This window comes from Juglans regia, chromosome 10 (assembly GCF_001411555.2).
Source record: "Juglans regia cultivar Chandler chromosome 10, Walnut 2.0, whole genome shotgun sequence".
Taxonomy (NCBI): domain Eukaryota; kingdom Viridiplantae; phylum Streptophyta; class Magnoliopsida; order Fagales; family Juglandaceae; genus Juglans; species Juglans regia.
In genome coordinates, this window is record NC_049910.1 from 6,255,279 (window position 1) to 6,277,547 (window position 22,269).

At 38.1% G+C, this 22,269-nt stretch overlaps 1 protein-coding gene across 7 annotated transcripts in view; it reads left to right on the forward strand.

The window, feature by feature from the left end:
* LOC108996826 (MADS-box protein AGL42-like) overlaps positions 1-22,269 on the forward strand; it is a 42,453-nt gene that overhangs the window by 14,544 nt on the left and 5,640 nt on the right. For all 7 annotated transcript variants that reach the window (XR_004802589.1, XR_004802588.1, XR_001997092.2 and 4 more), the window contains exon 3: positions 12,689-12,770. Coding sequence is in view for 4 of the 7 variants with exons in the window: in XM_018972855.2 (XP_018828400.1) it covers positions 12,689-12,770 (82 nt within the window). In the remaining 3 variants the exon portion in view is untranslated. The remainder of the gene's footprint in view (positions 1-12,688; positions 12,771-22,269) is intronic.

The window sequence follows — 22,269 nt, forward strand, 5'->3', positions numbered from 1 at the left end:
ACACTAATAAAGAGTACCCTCTCAAACATTCCCACTTATTTTTTTTCATTATTTCCTCTTCCTGCTAGTGTTGCCTCGAAGATTGAGAAGTTTCAATGAGATTTTATGTGGGGTGGATTTGGAGATGAGTTTAAATTCTATTTAGTTGTGTGGGATAATGTGTGCTCTCCCTTGAGGGGTGGTGGATTGGAGGTTTGTAGTGTGAGGGCCTTCAATAAGGCTCTTCTCGAGAAGTGGCTATAGAGATATAATTATGAGAGGAAGCCTAATGGAAGATGGTGGTTGATACCAAGTATGAGAGTATAAAGGGAAGGGGGTTTGGTGCTCTAATGAAATTAGGGGGACATATAGGGTGGGTTAATGGAAGCATATTTAGAAAGGTTGGTGCTCGTTCTCTAGCAACACTAGGATATGTATGGGGGATGACAATAAAATCAGTTTTTGGCATGATGTTTGGGTTGAAGATATGGCTCTTAAGGATGTCTACCCTCTATTTTCATAATTGCAAGGGAACAAGATGTGGTGGCTGATTTGCAGGATATTAATAATGATGCACAACAATGGAATGTTAAGTTTAATTCTGGAGGCCCATGATTGGGAAGTAGGAGTTATGGTAGAGTTCCTTAACTTGTTATACAAAATTAGTCATGGTGTTACAGCAGAGGATAAATTGGAGTGGTAGCCCTCCAGGAAAGGCAAATTTTCTGTACGCTCCTATTATGAGACTCATACTGCCCAAGGTAGGAATCACTTCTCTTGGAAGAACATTTGGCAGAGTAAAGCACCTACAAAGGTTGCTTTTTTTACTTGGACAACAGATTTAGGGAAGATACTGATTGTTGATAATTTAAGAGAACGTGGGCCTATGATCATCGACTGGTGTTGTATGTGCAGAAATAGTGGTGAAATTGTGGATCATCTACTTCTACATTGTGAGTTTGTAAGGGCCATATGAAATTATTTTTTCAGCAAAGTGAGATTAGCATGGGTTATGTCAGGAACGGTAGTTGAACTACTAACTAGCTAGAGAGGGATTATGGGGACACCACAGATTACAGCTGTGTGGAAAATGACCCCCATTTGTATTTTTTGGTGTATTTAGAGAGAGAAATGATAGAAATTTCAAGAATCGTAAGCGATCCTTGGAAGAGTTTAAGAGTTTTTTTTGGAAGACTTTATTTATGTGGGCCATTGCTTTAGATTTAAATGGTCTCAGTTTCCATGACTTTCTTGTAACCATTTTTGGTTTCTAAGGAGTGGTTTGAATTCATAGATGAGTTGAGATGGTTTGTAAATAGTAAAATAAAAGTTGAATGATTTATTATATTTTGTGTGAAAATTTAGAAAAATTATTTTGGGATTTGAAAAAGTTGAATTATTTATTATATTTTGTGTGATAATTTGAAAAAGTTATAATGATGAGATGAGATGAGTTGATGTAGGTTTTGAATTCAAACAAGGCCTAAATATGTGTAATCACATGTATACCTCCTGTGTACTTGGGCTATGCCTATCTTTATATCAATAAAATATTTTCTTACTTATCAAAAAAATTACCTCATCCAAACATCCTCACTTAGCGCATGTATATCCACAGGAGAATTCTTTAATTATCATTTTCTGATATCTTTTTGTTCCCAAAGGTCTCATTGAAGTTGTAAACATCAAGGAGATTGAAGTATTCTTTACCATTCTGACTTCAGTGAAATTTTTGTTACATTTTAAATGCATTGCCATTATCAAGGAACTCTCAAATATAGATTTATAAGATGAGAAATTAATGAATTTTGTTGAGTTTACCAAAGGTGTTGAGTTTTCTCTCCGTACAAGTTGTTACCGATGAGGTTCTTAGGGTTTGTGAGGTTAGATTTTTGTTGAGTTGAGCATTGTCTTAATGAGATTAGGGGGATTATGGGGTTTTTGAACCATTTGGTGATAGAATCAAAGGTGTACAGAAGTTTTATCAAGCAGAAGTGTCGAATCTTCGTGGATGTTACATGACTCTGGTGGAGTATGTTGGTGGAGGCTGACGTAGCTTCATTTTCATACTTGAAGAAATGGGACGAAAGAGCTGGAGGAAAATGGTGGATGCACTGTGGGAAGTAGTTTCGTAGAAAGGACGAGTTTCATGGCAGATGAGGGAAGGTGCAGAGGCCATGGGTGGTGGTGAATCACTCACAGCGCCATTCTTATAGGGAGGTCCTGGTACAGCAGAAGATGCCAACTCATAGTTCTAGTGCAACAATGAAGATCGACAAGGGTGTACAGGCTCCACTTCCCTCTGGGATAGCGAGGGCACAATGGAGTGGTGAAGGAAGCAGGCGTGTTGTTGGTCTAGCAAATGATGGCATGCACATAACCTTGTTGGATGTACAAACACAATTGTCAATACTACAAGAAAAGGTGGAGGTCTTTTTGATACGATGTGTGGAGGAGGATGGTCAAACTGGCCTGGGTGTTGTACATGGGTTGGGTCTGGGCTATGAGGCATGTGACAAGTTGAAAGATCCTGAGGGAACAGGTGGCCAATCTAAAGGAAATATGTTAGGCCATAAACAAACGGGCTCCACAAGGACTGGGCCAGGTCCAATGGTAAGATTGGTTGGGCTCCAGGTAACAAGGCCTAATGTCAGGACTGGAACCCATCAAGCATGGAGGATCAAGGGGGAATGGAGAGGATGGGCCTTTTACCGGCAGGAGACAGTCAACGTCGCCGGCGAAGGTGCCGATGAACCCAATGGACCCTCAGGTCACTCAGTAGACTGGCGAGAAGATGATGGTGACACTGAGAAGCTTAATGACGGCAAAGGAGGACCCAAGAGAAGGAGATGAAGGTACCGAGATGCTGACAAATGTAATTCCTGCCACGATCAACACGTTGGGATCTCGATGGTCTGAGGAACCACCGACAATGGTCCAAAAGGAGATCTTGATGGTGCCAATGGTAGATCCAGTGTTGGATCTCAATATTTTCTCACCGACGGTAGTAGAATCCCAGCCACATCATACACAGACAGGGCCGATGGGTAGTGAGGAAGGGGCTCAGGCTATTTCCTTGTTGATAGTGGTGGGTTCTCAGTCTAAACAGCCACAACAGGATCGAGGCGTTGTGGGGAAGATGTTCAAGTAATTTTTGCTCAAGTGAATGTCTTTAGGCAGCGACAGGGGGCAGTGAAGCCAATGCCTCTTGACTTCTCGTCTGAGCCTAAGGACTTGAACTACACTCTTCAGTTGGTTTATAAGGAGGCGGAGGTGGACCCTAAACCGTTATGCACTTTGTCTCCTTTACCCACAACAGGAGGTGCACTGTCAGAATTGGGTGATTCAGAAAGTGAAGGATATCCAGGAGTGTGTGGGGATCTCTTATGATGGGTTCGATGAGCAATTCAGGGCATTACTTATTTCTATCGAGGAGGATCGGTTTCAATCTCCTAGATCCATCTCTAGGAGAAATAGAGAACTGAAGCATCTCACTTGTTTGATTAACTATGACGGAAGGGAGGGGAGTACTAGTAAGAGTAGATCCAAAGGAAAAGCTGTGTTGATCCATGAAGCCTAGAATTCTCTCTTGGAACATTCGGGGTCTTAGGCCTCGTTTGTTTTTACAGATAAGATGAGATGAGTTAAAATTAAAATTAAAAAGTTGAATAAAATATTGTTATAATATATTTTTTAATATTATTTTTATTTTAGGATTTGAAAAAGTTTAATTGTATATTTTATTTTGTATTGGAATTTGAAAAAATTGTAATGATTGGATGAGATAAGATGAGAGGAGTTGAGAAGTTTCCTGAAAACAAACGAGGCCTTAATGATCCCAATAAACGGTTGCGGTTGAATAATCTTTTATGGCATTGAAAATTGGACATTGTGTGTTTGTAGGAAACCAAAATGGAGTTCATGGATTGTAGCATGATCGTTAGTATTTGGGGTTGTCCATACGTGATATGGGTGTACTTGTCATCCGAGGGAGCATCATGTAGTATCCTTATCATGTGGGATTCAAGGGTGGAGGATGGTTTTTGTTGGGCCTTTGAGGAGTGTGTTGGGAATTATATGGTGGCGTGTTCGTTAAAAAACATGGAGTATGGTTTTTGTTTGGCCTTTGCTGGTGTATATGGGCCAAATGTGGACACACTTAGGAAGATGTTATGGGAGTAGCTAGCGGGATTGGATAGCTGGTGGAATTTATCGTGATGTATTGGGGGTGATTTTAACATCATTTGGTTCCCTAGTCAAATAAAGGGAGAAGTCCGGTATAGTCAGACAATGAATGAGTTTTCTGAATTTATTTTCGATATGGACCTGGTGGACTTACTACTCGTAGGTGGCGTGCACACTTGGTCTAATAACCGGGCTTGGTCTTGCTTGGACAAATTTTTGGTGTCCCCCTCATGGGAGGCACATTATTCTACCTTACTTCAAAAGAGATTGGATAGAGTTTGCTCGGATCACTTTCCCACTGTACTGGATTGTGGAGGCATTCAAGAGGATAAAAGATTTTAAATTTGAAAATATGTGGCTGAAAATTGAGGGTTTTGTAGAGGTGAGGTCATGGTGGTCCTCTTATTCCTTTAAGGGATCACCAAGCTTCATATTGGCAGGGAAGCTGAAAGCATTAAAAAAAGATTTGAAAATGTGGAATATTGAAGTCTTTGGACACATTAATAATAAAAAACAATCCCTTATGGAGGAACTAAGTGTTCTGAAGGAAAGAGAGATGAGCATTCATCTTTCGATTGAGGACTCTTGCAGGAAATTAACCATCATTTTGGACTTGGAAAAGGTGCTTCTTAGAGCATTGGCAATAGTTTATGCATCTTCATATTTGCATAATATCTCTCTAAATTGGTTTACATTGAATTATGCATCTTCAAAATTTTGCATAGCTATGAATAGTATTCTTTAAATCTGAAGAAATACTATTCACTCTCCAAACATTATTTTACTATTTTTTTCTCTCTCATACCCATTAAAATCGACTTTGTGGAATTTGAATTAAAATGATTTGATATGGGAAATTTGTATGAAGTTGGTGATATAAAATGTTTTTTAGTACATATTAATATTCATTGATAAAATTGGTCATTTTGATATATGAAATTGGTAATATTTAGATATATAAAATTTGTATTTTTGAGCACATGGTGCTAATTGTAAAATATATAAAAAATAATAATTTTAAGAAAAAATAAAAAATAATAATATTTTATTATTATTTGATTTAAAGATGTATAATCCAATATGAGAGTTTTTCTTGATATGCAAAATCAATCTTCAAAAGATTTGATTTTGAAGATGCATATAGAGAAACCAATTCTAGTGCTCTTATGGAGGAAATTTTATGGAGACAAAAGTCACGAGCCCTATGGTTGAAGGAAGGGGACAAATGTACTATATTTTTCTACCGGGTGGCTAATTCTCATCATTGAAATAATACGATCAAGGTGATTCAGGTTGAGGGCCAGGTTAACTTGGATCATGACTATTAAGAACCACATTGCTTCGAAGCAATTTCAGGCTTGAAGGTAAATCTCTCTACGTTTGAAATGGTTCTCTGGGTGCTGTACAAAGCAATTTCAGGCTTGAAGGTAAATCTCTCTACGTTTGAAATGGTTCTCTTGGGTGCTGTACATAATATCTAGGACTTGGTGAATATCTTGGGTTGCAAGGTTGCTTCGCTGCCTTCAAAATATCTTAGCTTCCCATTGGGGACTGCTTTCAAGACAAAAACCATTTGGGATGGTGCGTTAGAAAGATTTGAAAGAAGATTGGCTGGGTGGAAACATTTATATTTTTCCAAAGGTGGTCGATTAACTCTTATGAAGAGCACCCTATCTAACCTCCCTACCTATTTTTTATCCCTTTTTCCATTACCTGCAAGTGTGGCTTCTTGTATGGAGAAAATGTTTTGCAACTTTCTTTGGGGAGGCATAGGGGAAGAAATTAAGTTCTATCTTGCGGGTTGGGATGAAATTTGCAAACCAATTCCATGTGGTGGGTTGGGGGTGTGCAATGTGAACGTCTTCAATAAAGCACTTTTGGAAAAATGATTATGGAGATACCATAAGGAAGGGAGGGCTTATGGCAAGAAGTCATAGATGTTAAGTATGAGAGTGATGGGGGGATGGTGTTCTAAGGAAGTTAGAGGGACACATGGTGCGGGCTTGTGGAAATACATTAGAGCTGGATGGGGAAGATTCTCCAAGTATTTAAGATTTGCAATTGAAAGAGGTAATAGAGTTTATTTTTGGCATGATGTCTGGTGTGGTGAAAGGGTCTTAACGTAGGTGTTTCCCACGCTCTACTAGATTTCTTGCGACAAAGAGGTTGTCGTGGCTAACTTAGTGGTAATATCTAATGGTGTTGTCCATTGGAATGTAAGTTTCTCGAGAGTTGCTCGTGATTGGGAGTTGGATATGCTTGTTGATTTATTTGACTCGTTATATGCAATATTGATGGGCAGTGAGATGGAGGATAGGATGATTTGGTATTTGAATGGAAATAACAAATTTTCGGTGCGCACTTTTTGCAAGGCCCTCTTGGGAGTATCTAATGATCATAATTTTCCTTTGAAGGCTATATGGCAATGTAAAATACCTTCTAAGATCGCTTTCTCTATATGGACTGCATCTCTTGGGTGGATTCTCACGTCGGATAATCTAAGAAAACACGGTCTTATCATAATAGATTAGTGTTTTTTGTGCAAGAGTGATGGGGAATCATTGGATCATCTCTTGTTACATTGTGAGGTGCCAGGTGTTTATGGAATGAGATTCTTAACAGGACAAGGGTGGCTTGGGTCATGCCCAGAAGAGTTAGGAATATTCTGGGGTGTTGGACAAGAATTAGGGGGAATGCACAAATAGTTGTTGCATGGAGAATGATCCCTCACTGCATTATGTGGTGCTTGTGGTTGAAGAGAAATAAAAGGTGCTTTGAAAACATGTAGCGTTCTTTGGATGAACTGAAGCAATTCTTCTACAATACTTTACTTTCATGGGCTTCGGCCATTATTTGTAATATAGACAATTTTCATGACCTGCTTGTATCTCTCACTAATACCTAGATGTAATTAAGCACTCCTTGTATACATCCACTTTACTTCGACAATGTCTTTATTTCAATAAATTCTTACTTTTACCTATTAACAAAAAAAAGATGAGAGAGTAGCCTCTAGGCTTAGTTATTGGAAAGAAAATGTAAAAGATATATTTTTTTGACGACTCTAAAGGGGTGGTGCGTATAGTGATTTTGGAGCAAGCCTTACTTTACGAGTACTGGGTTCAAATCTCCATATTCACGCTCTTGGGGCTAATATTGGACGGGTAATTTAAGGGCAATTTCTCCTGAAATTATCCTAGATACAATTGTAGAAAAATTTTTGTCGAGAGCCTGCACAACTTAGAAATTAGTCAAGTTTGTTCCAATTGTATTGGGAACAAGGATAGGGATGTAACCCACATACACAATAAGTATACAAAGGAGATACACATAATTAAGATGAGCAAGAAGAAGAATCATTCAAAATTGAGAAAAATTAGAAGAAAGTATTATCGTTAACTTTTGCAGAATTTTAAAGAGACGTGAGCATATGGCTATTTAGTTATGAAAACATTCTATCATTTCTAATGTCCCGATGGAAGGATTGATCAAAAAAAAAATGTCCCGATGGAAGGCCTAAATCACATGGCCTTTATTCCGAAAGGACTAATCAATAATACAATTTGAGTCCTATTGGAATATTTTTTTTATTGGCACCAAGTGTCCAAGAACAGCGTCCCGACTAATCCAAGGGGTGCACAGACCCTCAACAAGGAGTTTATAGCAAGTGCACCTCGGGTAATTCAAGGAGAAAATCTCTCAGTCCGATGATCCTTAAAGATTGTTTGCACACAAGGGGATTTGAATCTTAGACCCGAGGGAAGCATACCCCTAAGCTCAAGGCCGTTATCACTTGAGCCAACCCTTACGGGTTCAAATAAAATATTTTTTAATTAGTTAATACCCCATTGGAGCATTGTAAAGAGCAAAAACTTCTCATTCCCAAGCAATGTAGGATCTCATACACCATCTACCCTTATCAATTCTCAGAATGAGGTATCACAATCTCCTCCCCTTATATTCCCGACGTCCTCATTGAGCCAGTCCGTCGCAGGTGGCAGGGCTCAAGTTTCACATTTTTTGTTGGAATAGATTCTAATACCATTTGTAATTCCCCCCAATGGAATATCCAAATCACATAACCTATATTCCAAAAGAATTAATCAATGATACAATTTGAGTCACATTGGAATATTATAAAGAGCAAATACTTCTTATTCCCAAGTAATGTGGAACTTCATACACCACTTACCCTTATCATTTATCAGAATGGGGTATCATATCATCATTTTTACAACAAGTATACAAAAGAGATAAGCGTAACCCAAATACACAAAGGAGTCGAGATATACCAAATACACAAAGTGTTAGACTGACGTGATAACGAACTCCACCACAACACCATGTTAAGTACTGATTAATGTCAGACATTGAATATGGAAGGTACTAGGTTGGTTAGAAGGGAGATCCACAGATAAGTAATACTAGATACAGTTATGGGTTGTGCAACGCTGTGCACTTCTTTTAAAAAAGAGCGGGGTCCACCACTAAAAAATTAAATTTTCATGTGAGTCTTATATTTACTCACTTTTTTCAGGAGTGCACGGCGCTTGCGCATTTTATGATTGCAAATATCATTTCTCCCCACGAATTTTCCCTTCTTGCTCTCTTAGTGTCAATGTTTTGGAGGTTTTTCCTTAGACAACATTTGTTAGCATATGAAATGAGATAGAGATATTTTTATCTAAGGAAAATGTTGTCTAACACATGAAATATGTACATTATTATTAAAATAAATAATAAAAAACAAAAGAAGGTCGTAGCACTGAAAATTAAGTAAGATCGATGCATCATGCATGCAAAATTATAAAAGTTAGGAATAGCAAGCAAGATAAAAGGTGAAAGTAATCCATAAAGCACACCTGCTTCTTGATCTATAGCTAATATCTTTAGCGAATATATATATATATATATATATATATATATATATATATATATCTTTCACTTTCCATTTATGCAGTCTAAACGTTATATATTTTGTCTGACCAAAAAGACAAAAGAAATTAAGAAAAATTTTATGCTATGAGATTCATATCTCAAGTCTCTCTCTCTCTCTGTGAGTACGCAAGGGCTCCAATAATTTACTAAATTTCAGTTGTGGTATTTTATGCAGCACCCATCTAATTTATTCTTGAATCGATTCCCTTTCAATTTCTTGCTCTTTTTTTATAATTCAAAAGAAAATATATTAAGGTTTTCCTTCCTAGATTCCCCTAGTACTTTCTTACTTCTATATATATGTATGTACTGTGTGTGTGTATGCAAGCTTGCAATCTGAAGTCCATCCAAAACTAGTTCGCTACTCCCATGACTGGTATACGGAAGCAACCAGCGCGCAGCTGATCAAGTACTATAAATAATGTCCCTATTTTTTCCTTGTTTTCTAGTATAAATGAAAGTCTCTGTTTCAATGAGAACTTAGTACGTGATCAAGAATATTAAGATCACCTAGAAATAATCCAAGCTTTGAAAGACGTACGAAAAATGCAACCACATTAATGATTTCAGAGGCCAGCTAGATATGCCCAAGTTTGAACATATAGATGGAGATTTTCATCAAATGCTATTTGTTCATCATCTTTTTTTCCCTTCTAGATAACGGATATCTTTAACGTTAGGAGGTACATACAGTAGGAAAAAAGCACTGTTAGGTTCGTGCTTGTTTCTATTATATTTTATGATCATGAGTTGGTTAGCTTAAGGTAGTTTCGTTTCAGTTTATTTTCTCTTCTTTCTCGTACGTGTGATATCACTTACCATGATATACATAAGCGTGAAGACTTTTAATTTTTATTTGTTTTTGTCTCTCTATCCTCGTAAATGACTCCAGAGTCCAGGCACTTATGGTGTTTTTCTTTTGGATAAGTAATTTTCTATATATAAGGGTATACGATAAATTGCAAATCAAGCAAAAGGCTAGGTTCCCAAGATCCTTAAGCGCATGACCATATATAAAATTTCATTAAACTTGCTGAAATTCTAACCGTAGTTCACCACACTAGTCAAAGGGTATTGAAATCTTAACAAAATGGGAAAACTAAACCTTCTAAGATATTTCACTCAAGGGTTTAGTTTTTGTTTTACCTATCTTAATTTCTCAAAACTATACGCGCATTAAGGTTTGTCTTGTTCTAGTCACTAGCTTCTTAGAATATTCTCAGAAGCTAGAAGCTAGGTGTATCATCAGGAATTTATATCGTCCAGATCCTTTACTTGCTCCTCCTTGGGATGACAATCCTCTCCCTGGACAAAATGCTAGAATTCCTAATGAGTTTAATCAGTCCTCTATTTGAATAATAGAGTCTCAGTTGGATATATAAACAGTTTCAACCCATCTCATTTTATCATTACAATTTTTTCAAATTTTCATACAAACTATAATAAATAATTTAACTTTTTCAAATCTAAAAATAATAATATTATTAAAAAATAATATTCTAACGATATTTTATTCTACTCATCTAAAATCATCTCATTTTATATCATCTCATCTCACTTCCAAACGAACCATAGGACTACCATTTAACCTTCCATGAGTGGTTGCTCGATCCTGCATCTCCCCCAATTGTAATTATAACTTTTGGTGTCATCCTCGCTATAATTCTTCTTCACACTTGATCAATGGAATTAGATGCAGTTATGGTGTTTTAGACATGTCTAACGTGTCAGTTTAGGACTCACCAATATATAAGATCCTACCCTGTGATGACCTGTAATTAATAAGTCCAACCACCACTTGAAAAATGCTACTATCAGCAAGTTTCCCCCCCTTCGGCGACTTTTGTATCCCTCGCTATACTTCAAAAAGGATCAATCGAAGTTACAGACTTAACACTTATACAATGTAATTAAACCATCAACTATGGGACTCCCACAATCTAGGGTTTTACAACTTCCTTTACTCAAATCTCTGATGTTCTCTATCGTTAGACATGCAATATGTTGCATTATGCCCTAGCGCCAATACCATTGTCAAGTCAACTACGATACTATTTGTCACGACCCAAGAAAGCACTATTAATCAAGTCTATATAATATCCATAATGACTAAACCAAAGCTACAACTAGATCATTTTTTTAACCTAGTAAACAATTACTGTGAGACTTAGCATTTGTACAATGTCATCACAATCCTCTAACTAGAGACTTCATCACATTTTGAGTCACATGATATTTCCTACCCAAATCCTTTTCATCAGCTTAGCTAAATGTAAATGCAAACCAAAATTTGGCTAATAATCCCTTAATTGGAAGAGGCAAAAGGCAAATATTTTTCTTGCTAGCTACAGTAACTCTATGTTTGTATGCAGGTTGCTGTTCACCTTCCATTAAATAATTTATAGTAATTTCTCTCATTTTGTCGCTACATAATAGTTGCCCCACTAATTATTATTTATATATATAGCTGATTTTTACAATGGATTTGAATTGCAAAATATGAGAAAAATAAATTAGATAAAAATTATAAAAAAAATATTAAATTAATAATACCATATTATTATTTTGACTAATATATGGATAATCTAATGTGAGAATATGATCTCTTAAATGGAATAGGCAAAAGGCAAAAATGTGATTTTAGTCAAATTTTAGCATTACCTTTGCCTAAGCCAATGAAAATGCTCTAACGTAATCATCATTGATCAAGATCTACATGATATTACTAGGTCAATTTTGATATCATTTATTACAACCTAGGTGAATGCAGTAGCATGTTCCCATATGTTTCAAAAGAACTAAATTTAATCACGATCATCTCATCAAAAGTGAAACTTAATCACGATCTGAAGAGTTATAACCAGCTCCCTTTCTCATGTCTCATATATATACTTACTTCTTAGGGCTTACATCATGTTACAATCTGATACGGCCTCCAATCATGACCCAAAAAAGCACTAGCTAGCTAAAAGGTACCATGGCCTCCAAAAGTTCTGAAATCCCTCCTTACCTCAAAAATCTCTAGAAAATCCATTTTAGTAGTCCCACAAAATCATATTTTATATATTTATGATTTTGAATAAATTATTTTTGCTGCTTACGAAGTTTCAAATTAAGAACAAAACTGCCTTAATAATACTACGGGGGAACTTGAACATTGTAGTTTAATGTGGGCCCTATCTATTTAGTCGCTAATTCCTATACATACATTTTTTTTTAACTGATACTGGGTGATTAGGACAAAGTTTCGACTAATCCTAAAGATGCATGGACCTACCTATATTTACATGTTAATTAATTTGTTGCCTAGAGGGGCTTCATGCACTTACTAGTAGGCCGGCAAGATGTGTATTGTTGTTTTTGCTCGCGCCCATGCTAAGTGGGCTGTGGATCAATGATAGTGTCTTTCGTTTTTATAAATAAAAAGGAAAAAAAAATTAGAACCTCATATGTTAATGTAATATTTCAGCTTTATATTGACATATAATTGCAATTTAGTTACATCGAAACGTTGCAAAGTTCCTTTTTTTTTCTTCTAAAATATAGGTTATGCGTACTGATGACAATTTGTGTTTTGGAAGTTCAGCATACAAATGATTATAGAGAGATACCATAACCGTACAAAAGGTGGGCAACTCAACAACATTGCAGAGGAACAATATATACAGGTAGGCCTTTATCTTGGATTTAGCTAGAAAAACACTCGGTGTCGTATTATTAATGAAAAGAATAGTATTGCTCACTTCATAATGATTTGATAAATTGTTAAACCTTCCATCCACAACAACCAATATAATAAGAAAGATAACGTCGCTGAAACTTTCTTCCACATGCTTTGTTTTTAGCCATTTGAGTAATTGCTTAGTTAAGCTCAATAATCATGTCTTTTTTCTTGGGTTTATATCATATATGTGATATTATGGAATGTAAAGATCATGTGTTAAGTTTCCACATTGAATTGATAGATAATGGGAGATGTTTAGGCATGTGCTAAATCCTACGTAGGTTGTTTACCATGCAGAATTAAGCTTTGATGATGATTCTAAGAAAGTCTAACTCTAGTTATGACTAATTAGTATAACATTTTGGGATAACACGTACTTTCTCTCCGTACGGTACTTTCTCATTGGTGATGATTGTGCTTATCTATGAGATTATCATGGGTTTGATCACAAATTGAAGTAGATTTTTATAGAATCTAAAGTTTTTGAACTGTCTGAAAAAGGTACTTGATGGATTCGCATAATAGAGAAAAGTTGGAAGGTTACGAAAGCATTGATCTTGGAGATGTTCCCGGTGAACTAGTTCATTAGAGCCCGTGAGGAATGTTCATATGGTGATAAAAAGGAGTTCTTTGCAACCTTAAGGGATGGTCATAGAAGCTACATTGCTCAGAGATGTTCCAATACTCAAGGTCGATAGATGGCGTTAGTGGAATATGGCAATGGTGGCGGACGGAATTTTGCTTTTATACTGGAAGAAATGGAGGGGAAATGGTGGAAAAAAATGGTGGTTGCATTGCAGGAAGCTTACAGCAGCTTGAAGAAGGGGAGAACGGTTGGGTTGTCAAGGTTTCAAAACTTAAACTAGAGAGTGTCGATGAACACTTTGCCTAAGTCCTATGCATAGGTGGTCTGGTCATCAGGACTTGTTGCCAGCAGTCAAGAAATGTAATGAGTGCTAGGGGAGATGCAGTAGCAGCGAAACCATGGGTGGAGGGTAATATTGGGTATTCAAAAGTAAAGGAGATAGCCGTTGAGGGAGAAGGACAGAGACGTGCACCGCATGCTCCAGTCTGCAAAAATAACGTTGAAATGGTAGGTAGCTCTCTGACCAAGAGAGGAAGTAAGGAGAGGGAAGAAGATCTCTCCCTTCTTAAACAAGATCTGCTACAGTTAAAAAATTTGGTCAACAACATGATTCAGCAAGTGGATAAGACTAGATTGGGCTTGGCCCTGAACCCATTGTCCTCAAGCTTGGGCAAAGGTGGGCCTAGTAAGAATACGCTGGGTCAAGAGAGGCGTTTCACTCTGGCCGAGAAAGGCAAAGCTACAGCCCAGCCCAGCCCAGCCCAATAGCTGGCAGGCTAAACCCCTAAGGCCTCCCGAAATGGGCTTTGTGCCTGTCATCAGCAAGGACCTCCTGACGTCGTCCAATCACCGGCCGGCGATCACACAAAACCCATTGCCGAGACTCGGCGATCTAGTGGGTGGGCCTCTAGTTGACCCATCACCGGCTTGACGCTACCGACGGAGATTGAAGTCGAGATTGGTTGTTTTAGATGTACGAGGGGCCTGCAAGTCACGAAAAAGAGACAAACCCCACCACAGGGACACCTCTGGTTGAACCATCACCAAAGTTGACATCGACGACGGAGATCGTAGCCGAGACAGCTTGTTTTGGATGTACGAGGGGCCAACGAGTCACAAAAAACAGACAGAACCCATCGCTTGGACCATGGGACCTGGTGGGTGAGCCTCTGGTCGATAGTGTACCAGAGTTGACGTCTTCGGTGGTGTTAGAAGCCAAAAATGTCCATTTCGAGTGTACGAAGGGTTCCCGAATAGAGGAAGAGGGCTAGAGTGAGGTGGCGACCTTCTCCGACACAGTTGAAAGTCCTACACTTGTTATACTTGCACCGGAGCCTCCAATGGACACTGAGATGCCGATGGGGGCAATTCTGAGGATGACAACCAAACCGATGCTGGCACATTGGTTGTATTCAGAGTTTTTGAACACAATAATAACGAGAGGGAGTTCTAGTTGGCGTAGGTAGCAGCAGGTAGGAATATGGGAGCTATTGATCATTGGGTTGAACCTACTCCATTGAATTTAATGTCCCCATTGAAAGAACAAATAGCATCAGATTGGGTTTTACTTTAAAGCCAAGGAGATTTAATTGTGTGTCGGGCTCCCATGTTTCGATTATGAAGATCAGTTCTTAGCCTTACTTGCTGCCATCGAAGCTGGGCAGTCCAATGCAACCATGAAGAGCCATTCAGCCAAGAAAAGGGAAAGGGAGTCAAAGCGACGTACTTGTTGGGTAAATTATAAAGGACGTGCGAGTTGTGGTGGACGAAGGGTAGGACAAAATCGATGGTTTTATAAAGCTCAAAATAGTCTCGTGGAATATAAGGGGGTTGAACGAATTAGAGAAGCGCACCAAAGTACGAAACCAACTTCATAGTTGGAGAATGGATGTTGTATGTTTACAAGAGACAAAGCTGAAACTCATGTCCCAGAACATCATACGGAGTTTGTGGAATTGTTGTCATGTGGGGTGTTTAAGGGGGCTTCGGGAGGCATCTTGATAATGTGGGATAAAAAGGTGGTGGAAAAATTGGATGAGTGTGTGGGGGATTATACAGTGGCTACTTCTTTCACGAATGTGGAAGATAGGTATCAATGGTCATTTGCCGGTGTTTATGGTCCCAATACCAATACTAAGAGAAGAGGCATGTGGGATGAGTTGGTTGGTCTTTGTAGCTTATGGAGCCTCCCTTGATGCCTTGGGGGAGATTTTAACGTTACTCGCTTCCCAAGTGAATGAATAGGAGGTCCTAGCTCTAGCTTAGCAATAACGTTACTGTACAGTCATACTACAAGTCCCTCATGACACATTCTACAAGAACATTCCCATGGAAGAACATATGGAAGACTAAGGCCCCCCTAAAACCTTCTTTCTTTGTATGGACAGCTTCACTAAGGAAGATTCTTACCTTAGATAATCTAAGAAAACGCCGATTGATGGTATTGGATTGGTGCTATATGTGTAAGAAAAGTGGATAGTTTGTGGATCACCTATTATTGCATTATGATGTAACCATGAGCTTATGGAATGATATCTTTGCTAGAGTGGGACTTGTTTGGGTAATGCCAAGAAGGGTTGTTGGGGAGTCTGTGGATCACCTAGTATTGCATTGTGATGTAGCCATGAACTTATGGAATGATATCTTTGCTAGAGTGGGACTTGTTTTGGTAATGCCAAGAAGGGTTGTTGACTTTTTGGCTAGCTGGCAAGGCATTTGAGGTAATTATAAAATTGCAACGATGTGGAAGATGATACCAATTTGCCTATGGCATTGCATATGGATAAAGAGGAATGGTCGGAGTTTTGAGGATTGGGCAATATCGTAACTTCCTATTTGTAAGTAAGGCTAAAACAGACTTGTCAATCTATTAATGAACACTTGCGTTGCATATGATTCCAACTATACGATGTCATATTCCCTTCTGCTGCATATCTCAATGAATCTCAACACTGCAATTCATTCTTCTGCATTGCACCCAACCTCAACACTTCAACTCCCAATTCCTTGCATTGCACCATCCTAACAATTCCCTCCCCTTCAAAAGACTTTGCCCACAAGGTCAGGATACTGAAATCTAAGCTGCTCTACTGGTACCCAAGAAGAATCTTCCTAAGGTGTTCATCTCCATTTCACAAGCAACTCAATGAAAGGCTGATTGTTGACAGGTGTCATTCTCCTCTCAAGGATACATTATGGTTCCAGTCTAGCATGTCCATGAGCATCAGCAAAAGTAATCAAAGGAGACACATTCACATTAGGACCCACATGCTTCTCAAGCCTGGAAACATGAAAAACTGGGTGCACTACAACATTTGAGGGCAATTCCAGCTTATAAGCAACTTCACCAATTCTCTCTAAAACTTTGAATGGCCCACAAAATCTAGGAGCCAACTTAGGATAAGGAATAGCTGCAACACTTTTCTGCTTGTACTTCTACAATTTCAAGTAGACCATATCTCCCACATCAAATTGTCTATCAATATGCTTGTTATCATAATACTACTTCATTCTAGACTGAGTAGCTAGTAAATTCTTTTTAATCATTCCCAAAACTTCTTCCCTTGATTTGAGCTAGAATCCACAACATGATTATGTGTTGTACCAACTACATATTGCAACAAGGAAGAAGGAATAAGGTGGTCTGCCACACAAAGCTTCAAAAAGAGTTATTCTTGTAGAAGAATGTGTAGAAGTATTGTACCAATACTCTGCCCAAGGTAGCCAATGAACCCAATGTTTTGGTCTCTCAAACACAAAACACCTCAAATAATGTTGTACTGCCTTATTCACTATCTCAGTTTGACCATCTAATTAAGGATGGTTAGCTGAGGGAAAGTTTAACTTCATGCCATGCAACTTGAAAATTTCCTTCCAAAAACTGCTAGTGAACACCACATCCCCATTTGTTACAATAGTGTTGGGCATCCCATGCAACTTGAAAACCTAATTAATGTTGTATCAATACTCTGCCCAATAGCCAATGAACCCACTATTTTGGTCTCTCAAACACAAAACACCTCAAATAATGTTGTATTGCCTTATTCACTATCTCAGTTTGACCATCGGATTAAGGATGGTTAGCTGAGGTAAAGTTTAACTTCGTGCCATGCAACTTGAAAATTTCCTTCCAAAAACTGCTAGTGAACACCGCATCCCTATCTGTTACAATAGTGTTGGGCATCCCATGCAACTTGAAAACCTGATTAATGAATAATTGAGCAACTGTAGCAGCTGTATAAGGATGAGATAATGGCAAGAAATTGGCATACTTAGTAAACCTATACACCACTACAAAAATTATAGAAAATCCCTTTGATGGTGGCAAGGCCTCAATGAAATTCATAGAGATATCACTCCATGAAGAAGTTGGTATTGGCAGTGGCTGTAATAAGCCTACTGGAAGCATGTTTTCTGTTTTGCACTTTTGACATGTTGAACACTCCTTAATAAATTTCTTCACATCTTTCCTCATACCAGCCCATATGAAATCTGCCTTAGCTTTCTGCAAGGACTTTTGATACCCTCAATGGCCTCCCACAGCACTGTTGTGAACAAAATGGAGAATTTGATGTTTAAGTGGAGATGTAGCAGACAAAAATAATCTCCCCTTCTTGAACAACAAGCCATTCTTAACCTCGAACTCAGAAGTAGATAAAGAACCATGTTGTAGCTTCCCACAAATATCAGATATTTTCTTATCCAGCAAATAAGAAGATTTTAATTCCTCTAACCAAATGGGATCCAATATTGTTATAGCAGCCAAAAGAGCACCCGATTCAGAGCCTTCCTCTCTTCTAGATAAAGCATCAACAATTACATTGCCCTTCCCCTTCTTGTATTCAATCTTGAAATCATAACCAAAAAGCTTGCTAATCCATTTTTGTTGTGAAGAAGTTCCAATTTTTTGCTCTAGTAGAAACTTCAAACTTATCTGGTCTGTTTTAATCACAAAGGTGCCTCCAAGCAAATAAGGCCTCCATTTTTTAATTGCCAATACCAATGTCAATAGTTCTTTTTCATAGGTAGACAAATCCAATGTCTTACCCTTCAAAGCTTGACTCAAATAAGCTAAGGGCTTCCCATATTGCATTAACACAGTACCCACTCCCTTACCACATGCATCACATTCAATTAAGAATTCTTTAGAAAAGTTAGGCATAGCTAACACAGGAGGATTAGTCATAGCTAACTTCAAGGCCTCAAATGCCTTAGAAGCCTCGGGTCCTCATACAAAGGAATCATTCCTTTAGCAATTGAGTGAGTGGGCTAGCTACTATACCATATCATTTCGCAAACTTTCTGTAGTAACCAGTTAGTCCAAGGAAACCCTTTAAGGACTTAATGGTTTTGGGCAATGGCCATTCAATCATGGGTTTAATTTTAGAGGGATCTGCTTTAACCCCTTCTGTAGAGACCAAATGGCCCAAATAATCAATCTCCTCTTAGCAAATAATGTGTTTTTTGCTAAGGTATCCAACACCAAAGACAAGTGCTGTAAATGATCCTCCTTAGTTTTGCTATAGACAAGAATGTCATCAAAGAAAACCATAACAACTTTTCGAAGGAAATGCTGAAATACCTCATTCATGAAGGTTTGAAAAGTTGTTGGAGCATTGGTTAAGCCAAAAGGCATAACCAAAAACTCATAATACCCATGATGTGTTCTGAAAGCTATCTTCTCAATATCTTCTTCCCTCACTCTAATCTGATGGTAGTCTGATCTGAGGTCCAACTTAGAGAAAATTGTTGCCCCAAACAGTTCATCCAAGAGTTCATCTATCACAGGTATTGGAAACTTATCTTTTCTTTGTTGAGAGCCTTATAGTCCATGCACATATGTCATGTTCCATCTGATTTCCTCACCAAAAGTACAGGAGAAGAGAAGGGAGATTGGCTATTTCGAATCACCCCAGCAGTTAACAACTCATGCACTATTTTTTCAATTTTAGACTTTTGTAAAAGGGATATATATGTATGGTCTTACAGATATAGGTTGAGTTCCCTCTTTCAAAGAGAATCTAATGATCCTTATTCCTTTTAGGAGGCAACCCTTTAGGTTCCGCAAATACTCTTGCAAACTTCAACAACACCTCTTCAATGCTAGGATCCAAAATTGGCAACTTCTTAGTAGAATCTTGAGGAGCAATCTGTAAAAAAATTCCCTTCCTCTCAACTGCAGTAAGTTGACAAAATTGAACTTCTTCCACCAACTTAGGCCTATTAGGACTTAAACCCTTCAACATCACAGGTTTTTTATCAACCTCAAAAGTCATAGTGAGATTATTAAAATCCCACAACACAGAACCCAAAGTACTCAGCCATTGCATCTCCACAACTGCATCACAACCACCCAGTGAAAGCAGAAAAAAATCACTTACAAACTCAGTTCCTTGCATCTGAAACTAAACCCCTTGCAACAACCCTTTACTTCTTACCCTCTCCCCATTTGCAACTCGAACTTCAATCTGTTCCTTCATATTTGCATACATGTCAACTTTCTTGGCCACCATTGGATCAAGGAAGTTATGAGTGCTGCCAGTATCTACCAAGATAATGACAGAACACCCTTTGACTTTTCCCTTGATCCTCATGGTTCTTGGGCTTAAAGAACCAGGTATGGCACTCAAAGAAATCTCATGCATCTCACACTCCAACTTGAACTCCTCAAAACTGTCAATATCCACCAGTTCCACGTGCAAATCCTCATTAACATTTGAACATAGGTCCATGCCTTCCATCAAGTAAATTCTAGCCTTTTTACACTTATGAGATGGATTCCATTTTTCCTCACAAAAATAACACAAGCCTTTATCTCTTCTTTCTTTCATTTCTGCTGGAGAAACCTTTTGAACATGTAAGATGCTTCTAAAATTTCTCCCCTTAATTTCCAACATTAAGTTCCTTTCTGAAAACAGAATTTGTTGTCACACTTGTCCCTAGATGATTAGAGGCCTCATCTCCTATAGAATGTGACACATGAGAAGAATGATGCCCAATCACATTTCTATAGCTTCCTCAAGTACTATTAATGTACTCTTCTTGGATCTTAGCCAACCCAAAAGAAGAATTTAAATTCTGTGGATGCAGCATTCTAATTGGCAACCTTATTTAATCTCTTAGCCCACTTAAGAAACAACTCAGTTAATAACTTCAGACAACCCTTTCAATCGATTAGAAATTATCTCGAATTGAGACTTGTATGTTGGAACAAAAGCAGTTTTTCCAAGTCTAGTAATGGCTTCCATGGGATTATCATAGGAAAAATTACCAAATCTTAGTTGCAAGGCTGCTACAAATGATTCCCAAGTGCTGAAATTGCCGGTTTCTTCCGCATCTTGGAACCAGACTAAGGCACTGCCCTCCATATAAAAGAAGACATTAGAACATTTTGACCATCAGGCATGGGATGCAAGGCAAAATAATGATTAGCCTTGTAAATCCATCCTATTGGATTCTCACATCAAACCTAGAAAATTCAATCTTGATACTTTGAAAAGGAACAACAGAGTTATCTTCTTCATGCCTGGTATTCCCACTTCCATTTCCATTTCTTGAGCCAATACAACCCCCATTAATAGCCTCTAATAACAAATCCATCTTGGAACTTAATTCTTCCATAGCACCTTGATGGTCTTCGACTCTTCTCTGCTGATCTACCCTCTTCTGCTGCTACTCTTGCGATTGTCTCAACCCCAAAACCAACTTTTCCAAATCCTTGTATCTCGTGCCTTCCGCCAGCTTCAACCCAGTAATTGCACAGCTTCAAGACCACCAAGAATCTACTGCTCTGATGCCACTTTGTTATAGAATGCTAGTAACTGGAACAAGAAAACAAGAGAAAGAAATACTTCTGATCATTCGAGGGATCAGAACCTCCAAGAAAATGATTTATGTATAAGGCTTCAAATGATTTTCTCATAGCATTCTGTAGGTTTATATACAATAACTCCTGTGAGTGAGTTAGTTATTTCTGTTACAAGGACAATATCATAACTTCCTATTTGTAAGTAAGGCTAAAACAGACTTATCAATCTATTAATGAACACATGCATTGCATATGATTCCAACTATACGATGTCGTATTCCCTTCTGCTGCATATCGTAATGAATCTCAACACTGCAATTCATTCTTCTGCATTGCACCCAACCTCAACACTTCAACTCCCAATTCCTTGCACTGCACCATCCTAAAATCAACCATGATTTTAAACCTATGATTTTGAAAATGTTAAAACCCTAGTGTGAATCCAAATCCAGATTTAATATATAATCCACAAATAAGGGATTTGGGTTTTAAAGACCAAATCCAAATCCTTTTGATCTCCAAACCCAGCCACCCCAACACACCATAAAAGAACTCTCTCTGGAACTTCTAGCTACACGGCATTAATGAATGGAGTTTTGCTATTGTTCATTGAGGCAAAAGTACAGCAAATATTTAAGGAATTTAAGGTCTGCATGCAAGAGTGTAGGGGGAGGAGTGCGTTTTGGGGTTGCTAAGGGGTGATGATAGGCAAGTTCATGGTGTTGTGAACAGTAGCAGTCTGAGTTAAGAAGAATATGTAATGCTGCTCATATTCAATGTTATGGTTTGGAGGGTTAAAAGTTTAACTAAATTAGTATCCAATAGTCTTAGGACTTTTGGGCCAATGATTGGGTCTTTAACAATTGGTATCAGAGCAGAGATCACGTCATGAGTTCAAGTCATAGATGGGGCAACCTATATGTTGGATTAAAATATCTTGGTAATATGTATGTGCATAGTGTTAAGTCATTGAATACTGATAGATGAGTAAAACCACCAAAAGAAAAAGGGTTAACACTGGGCCAGTGTCGATAGAGTGGGTTGTCATGG